Source organism: Eubalaena glacialis, chromosome 3 (genome assembly GCF_028564815.1).
Source record: "Eubalaena glacialis isolate mEubGla1 chromosome 3, mEubGla1.1.hap2.+ XY, whole genome shotgun sequence".
In the NCBI taxonomy this organism is placed as follows: Eukaryota; Metazoa; Chordata; class Mammalia; order Artiodactyla; family Balaenidae; genus Eubalaena; species Eubalaena glacialis.
Window position 1 is genome coordinate 61,051,587 of NC_083718.1, and position 25,692 is coordinate 61,077,278.

Genomic DNA, 25,692 nt, shown 5'->3' on the forward strand with positions numbered 1-25,692 from the left:
ACCAGGAGTGATTTAAATGTGGAAGCAATCTAATATGCAAGACGTATTTGGGCAACTGTCTGGTGGAAGGGAAGGTTTATGTGTGATAGCTGTGGAAGGTAAATTTGGCCAGATAACCCTGGGCCAGATGTCAAGGCCTTGAATGTCAAGGAAAAGTGTTTGAACTTTATCCACTTGGCAATGGGAAGCCATGGAAGGCTTTTAAAACAAGTAAGTGAAATAATGAAAGAGAGTTTTAGGAAAATCAATCTGGCTGTGATTGGAAAATAATTTGCAAGTGTGGTAGTAGAGATAAAGAAATCTGTCAGAAGGCCATTGCAGATCATTTATGAGATGATAAGCGTTTAATTTAGTAAGTGGCATAGAAAATATGGGCAGATAGAAATGACATTATAAAGGAAAAACCAACTGGACTTGGTGCTGTTTGGATGTGAAGGGCAACAAAGAAAGGAACAAAGACACCTCAGGCATTGAGGTTTGGGTGAGGGGAAGTCAAGGAAAGTCAGATTTAGAGAAGATAGTAAATTTGGCTTAAGAAATATTTCATTCCCCTCCTTGAAGATTTATTTACTGCCAAACACACTTGCAGGTACCCAAGGAGTCATGCATGCTTGCACAAATCTTCCACTGTGAGATGTGTGTATCCACTTGGAGAGATGGTGCAACTCCAAACTCAAAACCAGACAAGTTTCCTGGCATTGACCATCAGTTGGGTTAAGCTCTTTTGAAGCTTTACATCTTCCTGGAGTATCACTTAGAATCTATTAAACACAATTTAAAAGAAGATCCTTCCAAGAATAGATTTAAAGCAGATCTGAATTAAGAAGCAACTGTCAAACAAACCGTGAAATAAAATAGTAAGAGCCTGCTTCAGCATTTTGATCAAAGATCTGCCTTGAATCAACTCTTCCACATCAAAATGTTACACACTAAAACTGTAACATAGATGGATAGTTGGATAGTTGCCTACTATCCAAAAGATTTGGCAATGTTCTGAAATAATATGAATAATTTTAGCATGAGAGAAAATGGCAATATAGCACAGTGGTTAAGGTCATATTCTTTGGAATCAGACAGCTCTGAATTTGAGTCCTAGCTCTAACACTTATTGTTCTTGGACAAATAACTTAACCTCTTTGAGTTTCAGATTCCTGATCTGTAAAATGAGGTTAAAGGTAGGAGCTGCCTCAAGAGTTGGTGGAAGGAAAAAAAATAAAAGAGTTGGTACAAGGATTCAGTGAAAGAGTGCATATAAATTGCCTAGCATGATGCCTAGCATTTAGTCAGTGCTCCATCAACAAAAGCTATTATTTTTACAGTATATAGTCTAACTTGGCGTTAGGTATGAAGAGGTAGGAAGCTAGTGCAACAGTGCTGGCATCAAGTGACATAGTTCAACATAAAGCATAAGTTAACGTTTTATTTTGCACTTAAGAAAACTTCTAGAAAGACTCTTCTGGAACAAAGACAACTGGAACAAAGGTGGGGGACTTCGGGGAGTTTCCAGACACTTCAGGGACTTTCTGAGCAGTTTGTATGTCAATGGTACAAATATTTAAACAAAGGATTCTGCACAATTGGAGGGCAAGTGGATCCCTTTTACATGATAGCATTTAGAAAATACCTCACAGAACATGACATAAACTAATTATACTTGGATGTGAGATTTGAAATAATATTTATGCCTTTAATTATAACACCTTATAACCCATACATCTTTGTGTGGTTCACCAAAAAATTCTCACACACAAAACCTCATTCCAGTTCAAACTCTACAGGCTAGATAAACAGGCATTACTGCACCATGTCGTTCTGCTCAGTGTAAAGGAATGTGAGGTCATTAAAAACGTTCCACATGTTTTCCTCTCTTTCTTACTTTAACCCTTCTCTAGCAACCTGCAGTATTTTTGGATCTTTAACTTTCTTTGTCTTTATTACTAAAACCCTTTTAAAGCCTTCACAAATAGAAGACGCATTTATAGAGTTTTCATACCATTCAGTTTACTAAGGAGACCATTTCCTTAAAATCTCTTTGTTTTGAGACAGGAGGAACTACAGAATGGGACAGTGATTAACTCTCATTCACATGAATATGCACATAAAAATTTAATTGAGAAGTTTAATTTTGGTTAGTTTTAGAGAGGGAGTTGGGTAGAATTCTGTGATTCTTTGAGATCTCACAATTCTCTCATTTCCGCTTAAGGCTGCTTTACATTTCCGAGGGATTTCATTTTGCTAAAGCCCAACGAAGTTTTCCTTCTTTTTTTTTTTTTAAAAAAAGTAACATCCTTTGACTCACAAAGGTCGAGAAAAGAAGAGAGACACACAAAAAAGTACGTACTGTATGATTCCAAAGTTCAAGAACAGTTAGAACTCATCTACAGTGTAAGAAAGCAGGAGTGTTACCCTTGGTGGGGAGTGATAGGGGAGGGGGAGCAAGAGTGGGGCTTCTGGGTCCTAGTCAGGATCTGTTTCTTGAGCAGGATGCAGAATTCTTGACCCGTGGAAACAAATCAGTGCTCTGGCATTTAAGATGTACTTTTCCCTCAAATAACGAACATTTAAAATAACACTCTACTTCACACACATTAAAGTTACAGTAAGTTTTGAAACTAGGGCACATGTTACTAATTTTCCACCAAAGCATCAATGGCCAAGGAGAGTGAACATGGACCTCCAGGGGTCCAGGGGCACAGGCTCCAAGTTTGAAATGCCTCTAGGTTTCATGTTTTGTTCTTAAAATGTTTCATAAAAAACTTTACATTCTATTTTGTATTAGCTGGGTTTGTTTGAATATGAGGAACGATGTTTTAAACGACTCACTAGTTAAGATACAAAACATTGTTTCTCATATTCAAACAAACCCTAATTAAATCTTCAAGTAAAATGAACCCTCTGGGCGAGTCACTTAAACCTCTTGGGGCCTCAATTTCTTCATTTAGAAACTGGACAAAATCATGAGTACCCAGCAGGTGGCTATTCTGTTCAAACACAGAATTGTGTGCCACTTAGCCAGTAATACTTTTCGAATAAAACTGGATCCACTTTCTTGATTCTCTGATGGAGAACTTCTGGTGGTGTGAGCTACAGAGAAGAGGCCATCAAAATATGCTTGCTGTGGGGCGTTATATGTGTGTTTTCTTTAATGTACCGAACAAAACTCTGTTTCTTTGCCCGTAGCCTGTCTAGAACAACCGCCTGTCGTAAACTTGCTATTTCTTTGTGCTGCTGTTACCTGGTATGTTTAAGCAATGAAACAGCTGCTGCATTTCAATAGACAAAGGCTTACAGTATGTCTGAGGGGAGGCATTTACTGCTGGCTTGGCTTTAAATTTCTTAAACAATTCCATATGGAGACTTGAGTGGCAGAACGCTTAATGTAAACTTTCAAAGGAAACTGCCCACCAAATTCTGAACTTTATGAAAGTTGGCTGAAACATATCCTTTTTCAGAAGGCAGAGTAGTCACTCCCATTTCAAAGAGGAAAGGCCACAGCACCACTTTCAATAGTGATAGTCAACAAATAGAGGACCCGGTTTTAGGCATTTATTGGTTCTGGAGGAACAGCTAGCTTTCTCACCCACAACCATTTATAGAAACAGCAGGGTTAAGAGGATGGAATTCAGAATAAGGAGTGAAAGTATTTGTTTTCTTGTTGTGATTCTATGATTAATTCTCTCACTTGAAGATCTCTTCACTTTAAATTAAAAAAAAAAGCCAACACATATGCATGACACAGTGCTGGGTGTTCACTGTGTTTCTGTTCCTTGTACTCAACGAGAATGAACAAATTCTTCTGGAATGAACAAAAAGGGCTCAGACGTTCTGTACAATAAAATGCCATGAGAATATGAGTACATTTTAAAAAAGGGATTCCTATTTTTACATATACATAATTACCTATATAAATTTAAAATATATATTATATATATAAAACTATATACTCTTACATATATAGTAAAAAAGTGGATAAAATAATACCCAAAGAAAAGCAGTCATCCTAGATGTGTAAAACTATTTTCTGGTAGATATGAAAAGTTAAATTCAAACAAAGATAACCATAACTTCATAAGAATCCAGCATTACATAATGTTTTTGCTTTCTCCTTATTCCTATTAATCTCTACTTCAAGGTTTGACCTTGGAGATCAGATCTTAATTGAAGTCTTTTTTCTCATGACTCTTATGTGAGGTCTCCCTGGAGACAATTAGCAGAACTTTACTTCCATGGGTAATACCCTGTAGGTGGGGCTTTCGCCATTTCATGAAGCAAGTGAGCACACCAGTGAGGAGTGAGGGCAATTACCCTCACGTTTCTTTGTGTGTGTGTGTGTGTGTGTGTGTGTGTGTGTGTGTGTTTCTTGAGAAGGTGAAAGTAGGTTAGATCTGCAACAGGTTTTTTTTCCTTTTAACTAATTTATGTCAAGCCACTCCTCACAGCTATAGACAGGAAGTGCTATTTCCTGTGCTGATGATTTAATACAGTGCAGAGCAGAGCAGCGTTTGAACTGATGGCAGCACTAATGACTCTCAGTAAAACAGTGAAAAGATAAATGATACTTAATCAGGAAAATGTTTAAATAAGCAAGTGCCTGGATTCCATGGCAAAACAACCTGAACTCATTTAAGTGAAGTTAAGAGGGTAAGTTAAAAAATAGACTATTTGCTTAGTACTTTATATTTTTCAAAATGGCATATAGTCACACTTATGATGTTCTCTGACAACTCTGTGGGGTAGTTCAGGGTTCTTAGTGTAGTTTTAGAAGTGACTGAGTTCAACTCAGAGGGGCCAAATGATTTGCTTCAGGTCACACAGCAGGCCATTGACCAAGCTTAAGTATATAATTTATAGTTTCCAATATATTTGCAATACATTGCTTACCTGCTGCTGCTGCTTCAAAGCATCCTACTAACCTTGTTTGAATAAATGAAATGTGTACAAAAATAGAGTGAGTTAAAAACAAGATTGCTCCCGTGACTGTTTGGGGCTTCTTAAAGTCAAGAAACTCATAGATCATGAACAACAAATGGACTGTCATACTCAGAATTTTGAAAGGAATCTTTATATATGGATAATGGCTATTTACAATTCTTAAGTAGGCAGCCATATTAGTTTCTTACAATTATACTTTTCATTGTACTTCCATATATACTATCTTGGGGAACAAATCCCTAAGCCAGGTACTTTTTCTATGATTCATATTTCACATATGGAGGAAATAGGTAGAAAGAAGTTAAGGATTTGTCTTAGGTTAACAGAGTCTGTAGCAGAGCCAAGCATAGAATCCAGGTTTCTCCTAAATTCTAGTGTGGGGCTCTTTTCAGTACTTTACCATCTAATTTTTATTTGTTACAAGCAAATGCTCATAATATATCATTGATTTAAATAAGAAGGTGTCCTTAGAAGATAACTAGGAATAAAATCGTTGGTGTCTCACTTTTCAAGAGTCAGGAAAGCCTGCTATAAAACACCTCATTATAGCCTATCTTATCTAAAAGATAGGTTCTCAAACAAATTGTGATGTTATTTATACTTTAACAAAGTAGCTACCAAAAGGACCAAACCAGACCATGTAATTTAAGTACCATTTTCTGACTGCTATAAAAATAACCATGAAAAGGGAGAGATTCTATGCAATATAGATCAACTGATGGCTAGTCTAGCAGGCACTTTGAGATCCGTGGCTCTATCATCTTTACCTTAGAAAAGAAAAGGTAACTGACTTTGTAGCCAAGCAGACAGGGCAAAAAGCCCTTTCCCAGGTTAAAATAGCATTCCATAGTTTTTAGAAGGTGAAAATAATCATATTACCATATTCAGTATGTGTGTATATGTAGAAGAGAATAAATATCTTTTGCCTTTAATCTCAAAGTCTAGGAGCCAGGGTATCTGGTTTTATTGCTGGCTTTGCAACTAATTTATACCCTGACTAGAGTATTTTTGCTCTGCTTTATTGTAAGCAAATTCACACCCTTCTAGAGGAGACAGCCAATAGGGAATACCACTGTACTGTAGCTAGAAGTTTTATGTTTTCTTTCTTAACTTCTCTTACACTCGTCAGTCACTTACCACTTGTAATGGAAAATGATAAGCCTAGGTGATAGGTATTTCGACCATCCAGAAAATATCACAAAGAAGCTGAAGAAAATGTGAGCAATTTCCACACTAGGATGGGTTAGAGGTTAAAATGAGACAGTTTATAATCACTTACATTATTGATCATAAGATGCATTATCGTTTTTGGAATTAGGTCTCGGATACACTTGTTGATAATAGACATGTAGGAGTCTACGAGGTTGCGAATGGTCTCCACTTGCCTCTCCAACTGTGGGTCCATGGAAAAGTTTTCTGCTTGGCCATTCTCATCATTTTCAGTCTAACAGAAAGGAAAGCCAAACATGGATTATTTCACATTTATTCAGAAGAGAAAAATACCAGACATTATCAGATGAAAGACTTCTGTTTACTGAATTTGGAGTTGTACTACTAGATGGTAACATCTTTATCTTATCAAACAGCCATTAATTCTGAAAAGAGATCAGAACCGTGCAATTATTCTACCTTTAGCCTGCCACAATTGAGGAAAAGCAAGTATTGTAATTCTGAATGAATGTTTAGATGGATGACCAGATAAACAGTGCACCTAACAACATACCTCTAGAGAACAATCTAATCTTAAGCCATTTGCAAGCTGGCCAAAGAACTGAATCCAAACATATGATGCAGATGTACACTTCTGGGAGGCATCTCCAGGGATCCTATAGATTAGAAATAACCTTGGTGTTGTTCTGGAACTCCTAGGTCTGCATTGGAATGGATCAGCACTTGGATCAGTCCAGATTTAAAACTAAATCTCCTAGGCCTGGCCTGGAGCCAAAATAAGAGATATAGGGGATAATTCATTTTTGCATGCTCTTGCTGGAATTTGTTATATAAATTCATGCTTCTGTCATCACTGCTAAAGGCTGGCTCAACTGTGAAAAACTTACAATTTTAACTTTTAACTTGTTATTCTTTGAATAAAACAGAACACATCCATACACAAAGCATTTATTTCTGCAACACGAGAGAAGCATCTGTTTTCTATACTATGTGACTTGAGTTAATTAATTTTGGCTTATCCACCAGAGGCTGGGCTGGAATGGCATCTTCATCATTAAGGACTGACCTATTGGCTTGGCATTGAAATCAATTTAGAACAAATGGTCTCCATTTCAAGTCAGGTTGAACCATCTAAGCCCCAGAACATGATACAAATATTGTTAGTGGTCTGGCTACTTTCTAGCTTTGGAAAGATTTAATTATAAATGCAAAAAATAAAAGGGGGAAATAATTTATTGCTTCCAATGTGGACATGAAGTACTTTTCTTTGGAAATGTACATACTTTGATCTGCCGGGTTTTTAATCATCCAATCAGTTCTCAGCAAAGCACTGTGCTGAATCGCTTAAAGAGATCTATAAATAAGCGTTAACTTTCGATCAATATGCATGTGTGAAAGGCATATTTGTAGGCCACAAAAATCAACAATAACAAAGGTAGAAATTAGTTCTAAACATTTATAAAGGCTTCTGTTGCTCTTCTAACACCTTAAAAATATTAAAATAATATGTGCTCACTCTAAAACTCAATGGTCACTTTGCAATCCTGAGAGTCTGGCCCCATACTTCAGGGTGACAACTGGAGGACATTTCTTTTTTTTTTTTTAACATCTTTATGAGAGTATAATTGCTTTACAATGGTGTGTTAGTTTCTGCTTTAACAAAGTGAATCAGCTATACTTATACATATATCCCTGTATCTCCTCCCTCTTGCGTCTCCCTCCCACCCTCCTTATCCCACCGAGCGAGGTGGTCACAAAGCACCCAGCTGATCTCCCTGTGCTATGCAGCTGCTTCCCACTAGCTATCTATTTTACATTTGGTAGTGTATAAAAGTCCATGCCACTCTCTCACTTCATCCCAGCTTACCCTTCCCCATCCCCGTATCCTCAAGTCCATTCTCTGTGTGTGCATCTTTATTCCTGTGCTGCCCCTAGGTTCTTCAGAACCCCCTTTTTTTTTTTTTTTTTAGATTCCATATATATGTGTTAGCATACGGTATTTGTTTTTCTCTTTCTGACTTACTTCACTCTGTATGACAGACTCTAGGTCCATCCACCTCACTACAAATAACTCAATTTCATTTCTTTTTATGGCTGAGTAATATTCCATTGTATATATGTGCCACATCTTCCTTACCCATTCATCTGTCAGTGGACACTTAGGTTGCTTCCATGTCCTGGCTATTGTAAATAGAGCTGCAATGAACATTATGGTACATGACTCTTTTTGAATTATGGTTTTCTCAGGGTATATGCCCAGTAGTGGGACTGCTGGGTCGTATGGTAGTTCTATTTTTAGTTTTTTAAGGAACCTCCATACTGTTCTCCATAGTGGCTGTATCAATTTACATTCCCACCAACAGTGCAAGAGGGTTCCCTTTTCTCCACACCCTCTCCAGCATTTATTGTTTGTAGATTTTTTGATGATGGCCATTCTGACTGGTGTGAGGTGATACCTCATTGTAGTTTTGATTTGCATTTCTCTAATGATTAGTGATGTTGAGCATTCTTTCATGTGTCTGTTGGCAATCTGTATATCTTCTTTGGAGAAATGTCTATTTAGGTCTTCTGCCCATTTTTGGATTGGGTTTTTTTTTGATATTGAGCTGCATGAGCTGCTTGTAAATTTTGGAGATTAATCCTTTGTCAGTTGCTTCATTTGCAAATATTTTCTCCCATTCTGAGGGCTGTCTTTTTGTCTTGTTTATGGTTTCCTTCGCTGTGCAAAAGCTTTTAAGTTTCATTAGGTCCCATTTGTTTATTTTTGTTTTTATTTCCATTTCTCTAGGAGGTGGGTCAAAAAGGATCTTGCTGTGATTTATGTCAGAGTGTTCTGCCTATGTTTTCCTCCAAGAGTTTTATAGTGTCTGGACTTACATTTAGGTCTTTAATCCATTTTGAGTTTATTTTTGTGTATGGTGTTAGGGAGTGCTCTAATTTCATTCTTTTACATGTAGCTGTCCAGTTTTCCCAGCACCACTTACTGAAGAGGCTATCTTTTCTCCATAGTATATTCTTGCCTCCTTTATCAAAACTAAGGTGACCATATGTGCGTGGGTTTATCTCTGGACTTTCTATACTGCTCCACTGATCTATATTTCTGTTTTTGTGCCAGTACCATACTGTGGAGGACATTTCTGTGGCATCTTACTGCTACTACAGCAAGAGAGAGGATTGGAAGTTTCAAAAATGAAAGTTGTTTCCCTATACCATTTCTTTTTAAATGGTCTTTGGTCACTGAAAGAATTAAATCAAGTAGTTTCTTATTTTTATTATTAATTTGTAATATAAGCACAATAGGATCTAGGATAAATAGGTAAAAATCTAAGGCCATAGAGTGGTAAAGTGATAGAGGGAAGGTCAGCCATGGCAGTGAAAAACCAATTGTTTTCCCAAACATCTTTCCAGGGCATAAAAACCACTGCAGATTGTGTTCCATGCTGAGCCCAAATTCTAAGAATCAGTGGTAACTGCGATGTTGTTTTAAGGGTATTGTATTTGAAAGTAAAAACTTTAGGTTCAAATTCAGGCTTTATCATGTAGTGGTTGTGTGGCCACACCTCACTTATTTAATGTAACTGAACTCAGCTTCCCCATCTTTAAAATGGGAATACACTTCTCTGGAAAACTTGTGGAAGTTAAATGAGATAATGCATATGAAGTAACCTAGCCAAGGGCCTTGTGGGTGCTCAATAACGTTAGTTTCTTTCTTTCCTTTCTGAATATTCATGGAATGAGTTAGAGAGCCGCTTGACTCTCAACACACATTATGGAAATTTAAGTTGAAAAATTTGAGCACAAGACATTTTCAATTCCAACCATATAAAAATGGCAAACTGTATTTTTTTATACCACCATGTTTTCTGCAAGCTAGTCCCTTTGCCTGGAATCCCCTCCTCCCATCTGTGAAGATCTTTCATCTTTCAAAACCCAGCTCCACCATCACCTCTTCTAGACAAACTCCCGATGGCCCTCAGACCCTCCACCGCTCCCCATACTGTACTTCATCTGTTTTCTTGTACTACTGTTTATTATTTTATCCAGCCTAGTTTTATGCTTCTCCCCTATTAGACTCTGGGGTCTTGTTTATCTCTCCCTTCTCAGCACCTAGAACAGAGCTTGATGCACCAGAGAAAGAGGAGAAGGAGGAGGAGCTGACACTACAAAAGGGTTTACCTAAATCAAGAAAGCTGCCTCAGTGCATTTCAGGATCTCCAAGAGTGCCTACTTGTTACAAAAATTGGAGATGAGAGAAACCTCAAGTTGATGAGTTAGGATCCACTACTACTTGATCATAGTGAGGATGATAAAATGATGATGAAATTATGTATATAAGTGAGACCACATGACCTACAGCTTTGTGATGAAAACATCTTTTACATAAAGCAATATAAACCTCCATAATGGATAAAGTACAATTCAGTTTGTCTCTCTGACCTGAAACATACTGGGATTTTGCTGTTGTATTTAACAAAAGGGGGTGATGGCATTTCAGCATCAACATACTACCTCTCCCAGGAACATTTATTGAGCACTTACTGTGTTCTAGATACTGTGATAAGCACTTTACATAGAAGATCCACACCACAACCTTAGGAGGTGGGTACCATTGTTATTGTCAACCTAAGAGCATGTTGAGGCTCTGAGAGCTGAAACGTGTTCAATAAGTGTAAGATGAATATAATGTGAATCCAATTTCTGTTTTTCCTTAAGTATAAAAAAATCAAGAAGTATTATGAAACAGGGGAAAATCTATAATATATCAAGTTAGTTTCACAGATAAAATAATAAATGTAGAAAGAGTTTCTAGGAAAAAGATGTCATTTTAAATACTGATATTTGTTAAAAAAAATAAATGATTGAGCCAGAAGAGAAAACCAGAATAAACAGCATTTATTAAAAGAACCTCTAGGAACATGAAACACCAGGAAAATTATACCACCATTCTTATTTTCATATAGAAACACTGAATTTTCCCACTTCACACTATTCTTAACATTTAGCCTTGCTTTAATTTCTGCGTATAAAAATATGCAAAAGACATTGACATTCACTTTTTGAAATCAGATGCAAATAATAAACAAAGCATTGGAGTGAATGGAGAACACTGAACGGTTTAATTCTCAACATTAAACAAAAAGAAACGTTCCAGAATAACCAGTAAAACAATTAGAAATTCTCTTTAGTTTTTGGAAATACTAGTAGGCATGTAGTCACATGCAAATCTTAACTACTCTGATAATACCATGGGCATGGTGGGGACTCATAGAATTCAAAATGCAAATTTAATTTCTTTTCTCATTTTAGAAAGAAAGAAGGAGTAACTTCCCCTTCCAGTATGTCTAAGATGAATGGGGACAATGTATATATGTGGAACTTTTCTTTTACCTGAGTAACTGCAAAGAGCAAATACTCCCTTTTCTCTAACTCCAGTCTTAAGCAAATTCTCTTTCATTCTCTTTTCTGTATGAATACTGAGTATGACTATGTATTATTTTCTTTGTTTAAACTATAGGATTGCAATAGGATTCTTTGCAGTCCAAGCACTGAAGTGACAGCTGTTTGTCATTATCCTCATCAAGGGAATGTAAAACAAAAATAGTAATTTGTCTCTGATCTTTGAGGCAAAAAAGAATGGTCTGCAAACATTTAACCTTTTATGTGCAGGTTCATTGATGCTGTTTACAAAATGTGAATAATATTGTGAAAACCAGCTTTCTTCTGAAAAATAACAATGGACAGCCTTCCTATTGTAAATTTTTTCTAAATAGCTTTTGAGAAATCTAATGCAATTTAAACAATCAAAAATAGCAACTTAGCACTATAAATGTAAAATTGTTTATAAAAATTCATATTAATTTCACAGTATTCAAGAAACAGCCTGCTTTACAAAATTTTAATTTAAAAGCTTTCTCCTAAAGACTTGAAACTTTAACAGGTGAAAGAATGATAGAGCCAAATCAGAAATAATTCCCACGATACCTCAAAGCATCCACTATAGAAGCTCTGGGCTTGATCAGGATATCTATTTTTCATATGTTTTGTTTCTGTCTCCTTCCTTTCCTTAAAGCTCTTACTTAATTATGTCACAGGCTTCTTTGAGGATCATTGAAACCATCTAAATAAGGCTAGTGACTGCAACTCTTTAAAAGTAGAATAATAGAAATCTGAAGTATCCTGGCAATAATATGCACATAAACATACTATTGAGCTAAAGGGGAGTTTGCTGCATCTCTTCTCAGCAGTGGAGAACTTTGGGAGTTAATCTACAGATCTACACAAGTGATTTTTCCAGATAACCAATGCTTGCCCCTTTTAAAGCATCTTATTATTGTTATACAATTCTCCACTCCCTTTAAAAAAAGGGTAAAAAATATCATTTAACTTTTCTTAGTGAAGCAGGTTGTCATTCTGAAAATACTGTTTCCATGGTAATGCTGCTTTGAATTTTCTAGCCCCACAATATGGAGAATGTTTCACTAAGAACCTTTCCCCACTCCCAGTCATTCACTTCTAATTTGCAGAGGCCAGAAAGGCAGGCAATGAAACTTGTAAAAAAAAAAAAAATGGGAGAAACACGCTCCAGGAAGCCTTTGAGGATAGTCTAGGCTACAGTCTGGTACTTTGAGGCACGTATTTCATTATTATTTCAATATAATAAGTTCATATTTATGAACTTATCTGTTCTCTGGAGAATGCTAATACAGTCTCACTATAGATTATAAAATAGTATGTGATTCAGTGTTACATTGCTTAGTGGAGTTTATAGGTGCTGTAAGAATTCAGAGAAGCAGAAGATCAGGGAGGCTGGGATGGGGAGTTACAATGGTCCCACTCTAATGATTTAACTTTACTTCACCGCATTCTCTAATAATTGAGAAATCTAATGCAGTTAGATTAAGGGAGAGAGAGATGAGTCAAAAAATAATCCATCTTCATCCTCTCTATTCTATCACAGGTCTTGCCATCCCTCCTCTGTTGGTAGACCAAATATAAATTTGGGAAGCCTCCTCTCCCCCACTCTCAGTCCTGGTGATTAGATGGGACCTCACTGATAGGGCCAAGTCCCCCCAAATACCCATCTGGCCTGGCCTCTGCGATGACAGATGGCAACGTGACCAAGCAAAGCCAATCACAGCACATTTGTCAGAACTGTTAGGAAGGAGACGTTCCCTTTCAGTTAGGATGAAAACTTTTTAAGATGTAAGCCTAAGGGCTAGCCTGTCTCAGAGAGAAGAGGGGTCAAACCTGCCAGTGAATGAAGTCAACAGAGAGAACTGCATAGCTGAGACATGGAGAGGAGCAGATATTTAAAGACATTATTGGAATGTCTGGATCCAGCTGGGACAGCTCTATCTACCTCTGGATTATGTAGTTACACCAGTCAGTAAAAGGTTTTGTTATTTTTAAAAAGTTGAGTACACTTGAATTTAATTTCGGTTACTTATGCCTGAAAGAGTCCAAATGAATAAAACACTTAGATATTCATGATGTTCTCTCAGCCTAAAACTTTTTTCTTACACCTCCACCTGTTCGTCCTTCACGGTTTAGCGCGAATGTAACACATCTCTGAATGCTGCAGGTAAAACACAACACCCTGTGAACATCCAGTTTAGATTTTTTATCCTTTGTCTTGTATCTTTGTTAGGTATGTAAATGTCCATTTCCCTAACCAAAATGAAAGTTTCCTGAAGGCAGGGATCATAATGGTTGATGGCAAATCCACAAGAAAAAGGTGAAAGTTATAGGGCTAAAATGATGCTCAGACAATCCTTAGAGGATACCATTACTACATTGATGCATTCTTGTTACATTACTACATATACTAGTTAATGGGCTATATTTTTCTTTTTTTCTTCAACCAAATTGGTAGACTGACTTCTACCATATGGAAACATTTCTACATTGAAAGTTATGATGAAAAAAAACTCACTAAATGACAGTAAAATGTCAGATAGTTTTCAAACTGATTTACATTCACTGACCCATTTAATCCTACAGCAACCTTATGAAGTAGATATTATTATTATTGTTGTTATTGTTGTTATTTGCATTTTACAGATGAGGAGACTGAGAAGCAAACTCACTTGCTTAAAGTCACTTAGTTAATAAGTGGTAGAGCGGGGATTCCATACAGATATTCCAATTGCAGAATGTATTCTCTTAACTGCTATATAATATTACCTCTTCTCCATTCTTGATTAGGGTGGGGTTGATACTCACCCCACCAACAAAAGTGATCTACAAATACCTTGAAATGAAAGATGTACTTCCAAATGCTACTAGGATGACCAAATATAGTCCTGTGAGAAATGCCTTATAGACATAAAACAATTCTTCATGATGTTGGTCACGATGAAAGCCCTTCTGTGATTCAGAGTGATTCTTTTGGTGCTGCTAATTCTATAACGTCACTATCATCACAAATGTTTCATACTCAAGTAACCAAATATTATGATCACAAGAAAAATCTTAGTGGTTTCATTTGTAAGAAGATAATACCTGAAGACTAGGAACAAAAATGACCATCTCAAAAGAGTAATCTATGCTTTTGGAATTCTACTTTTCTTATCTAAAATGCATAACTGCAGGGAAATTTCAAGTTATTACATCCATCATACCATTTGTTTAACAGATATTCTTAAAGCTCATTCATTTTAGAATCAGGGTATTAAGGGATTATAAGGTCTATGCAATGAAACATTGGGTCTTGTTATAAAGACTGAAAGATGGACAAAGATGTGAAAGAAAAATCATAAATATTATAATATAAACTCTATCTATTTTTTCGTTCTTCAGAAATGTTTACATGGATGAGTACTGATGCATCACAGTAAAGTTAATAAAGTCCTAGAGAAAGCAGGGGCAATAAAATTCAAGTATTATGAAAGCATTAATTTAGTTCTTCCTTATATTATGAGGTAAATAATCTTAAAAGTTCAATATAAATACAGTATCACTTGCTTTACATGCAAAAACATGTAAAAAACAAACGAAAAAGAATGCAGTGGATTACAAACACACAATGGTAAAACGCTTTAGGTAGAATCGTTACTTCTTTCAAGAGTGTAGGGAAAAAAACGGAGCCTTTAAAGAAGCAGCTACAGTCGAGGGTTTTAAATTTCTCCAAAGTCCACTGAACACTGTAGTTGATAAAGCTGTCAACCACAGAATTCTACTGCAGAATTCCCAAAGGCCTCAAGATAACTTTTTCATCCATCCCTACAAATGAATTAGTGAATACACCTTGAGGGCCCAACAGCCTTACCAGACGATCCAGATAAAACATCTAAAAGCTGTTTTAGACAATTTAGATTAGTTTCTGTTAATATGAGAGATGAAAGTAAAATCAGAAGAAATTCGCCATTTTGAGATATTGCAAATTTCTTGTTTCCAACGTTCAAAGGTAGAACATTTCTGGTGACAGCACTGGACCACATCTGTCTGGGTCATAAAATAGACAGCACATACATTGGAATTGGAAAGTTACTTCCAAAGTTGCCAAAAACAGAACTCCTGTCTTTGTAGATAGTCGTTCCCAATTAACAAATACTCTAAAATGTAAGGAAGTTTGTCTCAATTTAGGCAAAATTTCAGTTTGCAGAAAATAGAAATTCATGAAGATGATAAAAATAAAATATACTGTAGATGCTGCAACTACTGATATTGAAAGTAAGATTGATTGGACAAAGAGCTATATACCAGAAGTTATAACCATTGAGTCTGGAGTTTGTCTTTTGTTACTTCTCTCCATCCCTCTTCTGAAACTCTGTGTGTGTGTGTGTGTGTGTGTGTGTGTGTGTTGCCTGCTTACCAATATGGAGGATGGAACATATATTTAAAACAAAACTTACTTTGCTTCACCTTAATACTGATATTTGCTTCAGCTATCAAATTCTGTCTACTTTTCACAGAGTGGTGAAAGTTAAGAGAGACAAGATGACTTAAAGATCAGCAACTTACGGTTTCATTTATAATAAAAATTAAAACTCTTCTAAGGTAAATTTATGAAAAGGTGCAATTACTATTAGAAAAATTCGATAGTATTTTAAAGTTTGTATACATGAGATTGTACTGAGCGCTGTGTTAATAAAATTTGTAAACATGACTTGAAGTATAAGAGAAAAATTGATGTGGTTTCTTAAAAACTTTCTTCCTCTAGACTGTTTTAAAAGTAGTTTAGGAGCAGATATCAGACTACAACCACTAACAGATGTTGATCAATCAATCTACAGTTCCAAATAATGTTTTTTATGACCAGATCAAGTTGTTCCTTTACAGAATAACAAGGTAACTTTAGATTAGAGATGTAAATATTGCTAAGAAAATGTACTAATGAATGCATTCACAGTTTCCCCCGAATTTCCCTTTTTCCTAACCATGGCTTCAAAATTCCCAGAAATGTTATTATTAGTGAGTACTATGATAGTCCCTCTGCCAATTGTTTACGTCTACTCAATCCATATAAACACTTTCAAAGTAAAACAGATATAATGATTTCTGAATTAAAGAGTTGTGGTTCAATAATGTATTAAAAACACAGACACAGTCACTTCTTTTAGCTCTGAAATGACCAGGCAGTCAAGGAAGATATACACATTTGCTGATCAAAAGAGAAACACAATAGCTTTATCTGCATCATTTCTAGGAAAACAGACCAAAAAAATAACTGTCAATAATTTTTAAATGCATTCACAGACACCATCTCAGTTGATTCCCAAAACAATCTTATGAGAGAGAACTATGGGAAGGAATAAAGGAGGTGATCAAGTTAGACCACTTGGTTCTACCACTTACTAATTCTGTGTCCTTGGGAAGGTTAATTAATCTCTGGGTGCTTCAGTTTTCTGTCAAATAGAGTAATAATGGTACCTATTAGCATTCTTACCTTTCAAAGGGTTGTGGTGTGGATTAAATAAATTACTAGGGTAGAATTCAGAAGAGTGCCTGGCACATAATAAACCCTCAATAAATTTTAGCCATTATTATTCACTAAGGAAGAAGAAATTAAAGCACAGAGAGGGAAAAAGATGTGCCTGAGATCATAAAGAGAGGAAGATCCAAATGGAACTCTGACCTAATTTTCCTTGTGTACATTTCATGATCTTTATATACCATCTCACTGCTTTTGCTCATTAGCAATACCTCAGTAAAACTGAGTATTAAAAGTGGAATTAAATAGAAAGCGAGAAATTTATTCATAATTAGAACTTTTTCTTACTCCTCCAACAGGTGATGGATACAGTGTTTTAACACTCCAAAGAAATAAAATACAGTGTCAACCAATAGAAATATAATGCAAGCCACATTTCTGTAGCCACATTAAAAAAAGTAAAGCAAAATAAGTGAAGTGCATTTGAACAATGTTTTATTTAACAAAATATATCCAAAATATTATCATTTTGACATATGTTTATGGGCTAAGTTGGATCTCCTCAAAATTCCTTTGTTGAAGTCCTAACTCCCAGTATCTCAGAATGGGACTGCATTTAAAGAGGTAATTAAGTTAAAATGAGACTTTTAGGGTATGCTTCATCCAATATGACTGGTGTCTTTCTAAGGAGAGAAAATTTGGACATAGGCACACACAGAAGGAAGACCAGATGATAACAGAGGGAAGATGGCCACCTATAAGCCAGTAAGAAAGGCCTCAGACGAAACCAATTCTGCTGACACATTGAGCTCAGATTTCTACCTTCCAGAATTGTGAGAAAATAAATTTCTGTTGTTTAGGCCACCTAGTATGTGGTAGTTTGTTATGGCAGCCCCAGAAAACTGATACAATGTATAATTAATATAAACATCATTAGTTTCCTCCCTCCCTTCTTCCCTCCCTCCCTCCCTTCCGTCCTTCCTTCCTTCTTTCTTTCCTTCCTTCTTTCGTTCTTTTTCTGTTTTTTTTCCACCTAGTCTTTGAAATCCAGTGTGTATTTTACACTTACAGCACATCTCAATTTGGACTAGGCACAGTTCAAGTGCTCAGTAACCATAGTGGCTACCTCACTGGACAGTGTAGACACAAGTGTAGGTACATGGTATTATATTTTTCTAAATAAAGGTTTCTTTTTAAGTTCTAAAGAAATTCTGCTCATTTAGAAAACTTTATAAATGGTTACACGTTAACAATCCTGTTCTTAAGTTCCAGTTCCACTGTTAAACAATATTGCTGACTCATGCTGCTAAAAATATTCACATTAGACTGATATTCTCAGAATGGCTCCCTGATAAATCCTATGTTTCCTGATTAAGTGTACAAAAGTTTTATTTCCTTTTGGTTATAGTGTCAAGTGAGACTTTGAGAGAGCATAAAATGATCTCATTAAGGTAATCAGTTGTGCACTTAATTTTAACTTTTATTGAGATATCGTCAGTATGGGGATGGAGTTTAATGAGCATTTACGGCTTTAAGGTGACAAGAATAGAGAATAATATGCTTTACAGATAGCCACTTGAAATCATGAAGGTATTGGTATCACACTCAATTCTCATTCATCCATGAATGAGAATTTTCTAATCTGTGGATTTTCCAGATAGTCAGCTGGGATCTGATTTTAGTTTAATGACCATTTTGTTGCTCATGAATATCCTAATCTCAGAGCCAAGACTCTTTCTTCCCCAAATCAGAGAAATTTGTTAATCATCAGTGTTTCATTGAAAAATTTGTCAGAGAGCTAAGATTGAATTTACTAATTAAACTGATAATGGGGAAAGCCTGTGGAATTTTGTTTTCAGCCAGGACTGTTTTCGTACATCTCAATGCATATCTACTGAAGGCTGATGTTAACTGGAATATAACCAAATGGTTTTTAAAGCCACTACTCTTGTGATAAACGCTACATCGTTAAGGACTGTAACTGCTCACACCCGGTGTTTGGTGGTTTTTACTCTTCTGTACGCACTCATCTACAGAATGTACAACTCACAGTTGTACTTGGAAACTGGCATAATCTTTAGGTAAAAACAGGTAAAATACAGAGCAGGATTTACATAACTTTCTAAAGTATTGTTTTTCAACTTGCGGTTTGTGGATATATTCCTGAGGAGAAATTTTTTTCAATGACAAAGTAAAAATTTTGTGTTTTTGCTTTACTATAATTAAAAAAAACTGCAATGATCTCAATGACTCCATTTTTTTTTTTTTTACCATTTCATGCATTAATATTTCAATTGGTATTTCTAAAAGATTAAGGACTCCTTTTCAAAAAAACATAACCATAGTACCATTGTCACCTCAAAAATATTTAACAAGAATTTCTTAACATCAGTGACTTTTAAAAAAATCTATTTATTTGGGAAATTTTAAATACGTGTAAAAGTAGAGAGAGTAGAGAGAATAATACAAATTAACCTGGAGGTGCTCATTACTCAGCTTCAGTAATTCACCACATGGACATCCTTGTTCTGTCTTCCTCAACTATTTTGAGGCAATCTCCAACATCATACAATTTTATCTGTAAATATGTCAGTGTGTATTCCTAAAAGAAAAGGACCCTTAACAATCATAACCACAATACTGTTATCACACCTAAAAATATTAATAATTTCTCAACATTACAAATATTCAGTGTTCACATTACATTTCCCCAGTTGTCTTTGAAAAAAATTTTTTTAAGTTTATATCCAGCATAGAAGACTGTGAGATGGTTATCTATGTGATAACCTTCCCTCGACCATCAGAATTGATCTCTCCCTCCTTCACATTTATTGCTTATTTAAATGTTTCTTCTTCTTAAGAATTTACATTTTTTCCTATGAATTATTATTAATTGCTTTCTAGTAGGCCTTTTCCACTGTATTATAATTCATTGCACATGGTTAGTACTCTATAGTGTTTAATAAATGGAAATGGAATTTTTCTTCTCGTAGACTGAAGGGAAGGGTAAGAATAGAATGGGGGGAAGGATGAAATAAGGGTATTGGGCAGCTTCATCTGGTTGGTCTCAACGTTCTCCCCAAAAAAGAGGAGACATGCCTGCCTAGAGGCATGTAAGGGACTGATGTGAAGAAAGATCATATTTGGAGCAGGTACCACATCAGTCAACAAAGAGATGAGTAAAAGGAGGTGAAAGTCCTATAAGTGTTGGGTATCATAAATTTGCAAGGGACCATATTTTTGCAGCAAGTTTTCTTTTCCTAGGAGTTCACAGTTGGAAGGACAAAGAAAGCAGACAGCATAAAGGTCCAGCGTTGTTGACTGGTGCAGTGAGCTTCACCAAAATCACTAACGAACATTTAACATGGGAGGGTGGCAGGGGGGTTGGGGTGGGGTGGGGTGGGGAGGTGGGGGGTGTGGCCGAATGATGCCTCAGATGGCACTGAGATGATGAGCAGGGTGTGCAGGTGGAGGAGAAAACCTAAAGCAACCCGTCAGTCCAGGCTTTCAATCTGGCTGCTGAGAATAGCCTGGGATGATTTTGAAGAATATCCTTGACTGGGCCCCACCCACAGAGATTGTGATTTACTCGGTCTGGGATGAGGCCTGGAGCACCTGTGACTTCTTTAATTGTCCTAGGTTGAGAACCCCTGCAGATATAGATCTGGGAAAAGCAGAAGGGGTGAGGGGATTGAAGGTTCTACGGAGGATAGAGTACCGGATGTAGTAAAAATGCTATTTATGGTCTGATGCCTGAAAATTCCCAGGAAAAAGAAAGGTCTGACTTTACATAAAAGAAAGTATCTATGTTTTAAGATCCAAATGTGATCTCAGCTAGTTTCCACTGGACAGACGTCACCATTCCCTGACAGTCATAATTGGCACTGTGGTAGACAGAGGGTGGACGGTAAAGGAAAAGTTACCAAAAAAAAGTTATTTCAAAAAGAAAGTTGCCCATCCCAGAACAGGCCTGTAGGGTCTTTCTGAGCCTCAGTGAGACCAAGGAGAGACAAGTACTGAGAGGACACGGGATGCTTGGGAAATCCCATCATGGGCCAGACCCAAGGTCAGCCGACTCAACAGATCTCAAGTGACCTCCTGTGGGAAGGCTTGGAGCAACCCTCTGACTTCAACTGTAAAAATCAGGCAGAGCCCTGGTTTTCTAAGTAGCCATTTGTGGCTCTCATTCATAAATTTGGCTAAGAGGTTTTTTAATTCATTTACCTTTCCTGCCAGCACCACCTTTGGGAACTAACGAGTTCCATAAGTTTATAACCCGCTATGTGAAGTAGATTTCCTTTCATTTACCCTAAACTTACTTCACTCTGTTTTAGAGAGTGCCCTCCTTGTTCTAAAAAGAAAAAGTAAATAAGACTGTAAGATGAGGACAGATTGACTGAAGTAAGCAGGGGAGAAAAAGAGCTAGGTGTTATAAGGAACCGCAGACTACCTTAAATTCTTAGTATAGTTTTAAAAGGCAAAACGTGGCTGGAATGCATGACCAAGAGGGGAGCTGAGTGTGCCAAACAACAACGGCTCCATTGTTCTTAGTATGGTTAGACCCTTCCAGGGGTTCTGCAGCCTGCTCAAATGAAAGGGAGAACTTGAATGTTTAGCAGACATCAATGCAACGGATTAAAACACTGAAAGTGGACTTGGAAGAAAAATTAAACAAATTTGGATTTTTCAGGTTAGAGAAAAAAAGTCAGTCTATACCAAAATATCTAGGATACTATGTATAAAATGGAAAATAGTTGTCTGACCTTTCAATTAAAAGACAAAGAGAAGGAGTCAAGGTGCATCAGATGGTTATCTAGCTTTGCCATAAGAAGGAACATTCTGGCACTGGCAATTATACATAAGATTAAAAAAACTGTGTGGTTTATTTTTCTTGAAAGTTCCTATTTCCAAAATGATTTGGGGTTCATCTTGCCTTTATACCTGCCTCAATGGATTATAAAGACAGCTAAATAGGTTTTTACTCAGAGGGATATGGCAATATTGGATTAGGTAAAGGTATGAAACCAATGAGGATATAAGCATCTTAGAAAAGAAAGGAATTTGTGATTAAAATATTAATATGTACAATTTTTAAAACAACAAGGAAACAACAAATAATTCAAAAACATATTTAGTGGGCTGAATAGTAGACCAAAGTATCTGTTGCATTCTTTCCTCTAAGGTCTTGGTACAAAGTTGATTATAGGAAAGTCTTGTGTTTTAATGGAAAATAGGGCAAAGGTTATGTGTAACAGGAATCCAGTCATGTGGAGCTTGCAGAACGCAGGTTAGGCTCATAAAACTGCTCATTAAAATGCTCTGTTCTAAAGCAAAAGCAAATAAATGAGCTCAAGGAAAAGGGCCACAGAAATCGTCTAGAAATATTTCCATGAAAGACTGTGAAAATAGTCCTCCCTAGTCATAAGAAATGTTCGGTTATTGCTTATACAAATAGCCACACTTAAAAGACTTTTAAATACCTTCCCTGCAATGCTGGTTTTTGACCTTCTGCCAAGAGCTACTTAATGTTTGGTTTTTTTTTTTTAATTTTTCTGAATAGACTGTATGATGAACAAAAATAAAAAGGCACACACACCAGAAGTTTTTAAAACAGCATGAGCAGAATAGTTTAGTATTAACCCCTATCCCCAAATTCTGTATTACATTCAGCAAATTTAAAGTTCTACACTGGCTTAAAACCCCTATCCCAAATTATAGAAATGAAGATCCCAAAAAATCTTGACGATTTAAAGCACTTCTGTTTTCTACACTTCACCATCTTATAGACTGAGGAATTTTAAATTCACAATAGTAACAGCTTGCTGGCAAAATAATGAACAGCAAGAGGACTTCTAAGAAGGCAGCTAGCCCCGAAGCAGCTCAGACAGACCATGCTTACACAATAGCTGGCTGGTCTATAAGACCTCAAAGCCAAAAACAACACAAACAGCCAGCAGCGCCATCAGTATAGAGGGAAGTGCACAACTTGATGCTTATTAAGTGTGTGTGTGTGTGTGGGGGGGGGGGTGGTGGTGGTGGGGGGGGTGGTTTCCAGACGCCAATCTGATTTTTAATGTAAATTCAGTGATGCCCCAGGCTCTGTCTGAGTCACCAGAGACGCAACCTGGTGGAATCTCACCAGGCCAAATGATTAACCAGAGGGAGGCCGGCTCACTCAAAACAGACTGCTCCAGAAAGAAGCGCAAGTAGCGAGGCATGTGGTCTGTATTCACACCCGACTATTCTAACTGTGGCTTTGCTTTGCACCATTTCCATAGCCTGTTAGAGCCACGAGAAAGTCGACAGGAGCATGGAAATTTTGCCTGCTTTTTTTTTTTTTTAAAGTAGAAGGAATTACCAATGGCAATATTCTCTTTTCACTTCAATTTATTTTATCATAAGAAAAGCCATCAGGAGTTATGAGAAGCAATGCATCAAACTGAGAGAGATTCCTTCTAAAAAGCAAGGCTGGATCACAACAGGCTTCCTGCCAACATTTACTCTGCTGTTTCAGTGTGTTTTGTTGTTGTCCTTGTTGCTGTTTTACTCTGTTGGGGAGGGAACTGACTGTGAGTCTGGCCGAGTTTTGGCTAAAATAAAAATACAGAGCTATTTTACACAGCTGAACCAAATTTCACATCCTGTGAGACGGCTTAGACATTTGATAAACACATCTTGGCAACAACATCTCATCTCTTTAGAGTTAGCTCTGAAAAGGGTATTTCCTAATTCACCCAGCCCTAAACAAAATCATCTGCTGTTCTTTTTCCCACTGGCCTCTAACACACCTTATTCTGGAATAATGCTTTCTTTTGCCTTAGTAGATTTTCAAAATCAGCATTATTCTTCCCACAGTGGTAGTTTACATTTTTATACACACACATACACACATGGACACACACACACACTTGCACAAGTTAGCAAGATTAAAAGCCTCTCATTTTTTACTCTTGAAGCCCCAAAAGGGAAAGTGTTATTCATGTGCCAAGGAATACAGCCGTTCATTATTTTTCCTTTCTTTCTCGCTGTATATCCTCCCAATAGGATTAAAGGCAGTCTGGGATGTGGAGTATTGAGGTAGAGGAAGAGAGAGAGGAGTGGGAGGGAGAAAAAGATGGCATTTTAATAGCCTCGACCATGCTGACTCAACACAGTAGGGACCTTGTGCTTCATACTCAAACTGCTTCCTTCCTTCTTAGCCTTGCACTTGGCCCCGTTCTACTGAAGCCATGCATTGATGTCTCTGGATAGAGCTGGGAGGTGAGACACCTAATAGATGGGCCTTCTGAGAATGAGGGAGGTTGGAGAGGCCTAGGAAACTATCATAACCTTATCTTTGATTTTTTTTTTATTTCAAAGACGACACAGACAGATGGAGAGATATACCATGTTCTTGGATTGGAATAATCAATATTGTGACAATGACTATACCACCCAAAGCAATCTACAGATTCAATGCAATCCCTATCAAATTACCAATGGCATTTTTCACAGAACTAGAACAAAAAATTTCACATTTTGTATGGAAACACAAAAGACCTCAAATAGCAAAAGCAATCTTGAAAAACGGAAATGGAGCTGGAGGAATCAGGCTCCCTGACTTCAGACTATACTACAAAGCTACAGTAATCAAGACAGTATGGTACTGGCACAAAAACAGAAATATAGATCAATGGAACAGGATAGAAAGCCCAGAGATAGATCCACACACATAGGTCACCTTATCTTTGATAAAGGAGGCAAGAATATACAATGGAGAAAGACAGCCTCTTCAATAAGTGGTGCTGGGAAAATTGGACAGCTACATGTAAAAGAATGAAATTAGAACACTCCCTAACACAATACACAAAAATAAACTCAAAATGGATTAAAGACCTAAAAGTAAGGCCAGATACTATAAAACTCTTAGAGGAAAACATAGGCAGAACACTCTGACATAAACCTCAGCAAGATCTTTTTTGACCCATCTCCTAGAGTAATGAGAATAAAAACAAAAATAAACAAATGGGACCTAATGAAACTTAAAAGCTTTTGCACAGCAAAGGAAACCATAAGCAAGACAAAAAGACAACCCTCAGAATGGGAGAAAATATTTGCAAACGAAGCAACTGACAAAGGATTAATCTCCAAAATATACAAACAGCTCATGAAGCTCAGTATCAAAAAAACAAACAACCCAATCAAAAAATGGGCAGAAGACCTAAATAGACTTTTCTCCAAAGAAGACATACAGATGGCCAACTAACACATGAAAAGATGCTCAACATCACTAATTATTAGAGAAATGCAAATCAAAACTGCAATGAGGTATCACCTCACAGCAGTCTGAATGGCCATCATCAAAACAATCTACAAACAATAAATGCCGGAGAGGGTGTGGAGAAAAGGGAACCCTCTTGTACTGTTGGTGGGAATGTAAATTGATGCAGCCACTATGGAGAACAGTATGGAGACTCCTTAAAAAACTAAAAATAGAATTACCATGTGACCCAGCAATCCCACTACTGAGCATATACCCTGAGAAAACCATAATCCAAAAAGAGTCATGTACCATAATGTTCACTGCAGCACTATTTACAATAACCAGGACATGGAAGCAACCTAAATGTCCATCAACAGAGGAATGGATAAAGAAGATGTGGTACATATATACAATGGAATATTACTCAGCCATAAAAAAGAACGAAACTGGGTTATTTGTAGTGACATGGATGGAC

General features: G+C 36.7%; 1 protein-coding gene across 6 annotated transcripts in view; it reads right to left on the reverse strand.

Moving 5' to 3' along the window:
* DNM3 (dynamin 3) overlaps nucleotides 1-25,692 on the reverse strand; it is a 572,001-nt gene that overhangs the window by 35,268 nt on the left and 511,041 nt on the right. For all 6 annotated transcript variants that reach the window (XM_061185713.1, XM_061185709.1, XM_061185710.1 and 3 more), the window contains one exon: nucleotides 6,212-6,376. In XM_061185713.1, coding sequence (XP_061041696.1) covers nucleotides 6,212-6,376 — 165 coding nt within the window. The remainder of the gene's footprint in view (nucleotides 1-6,211; nucleotides 6,377-25,692) is intronic.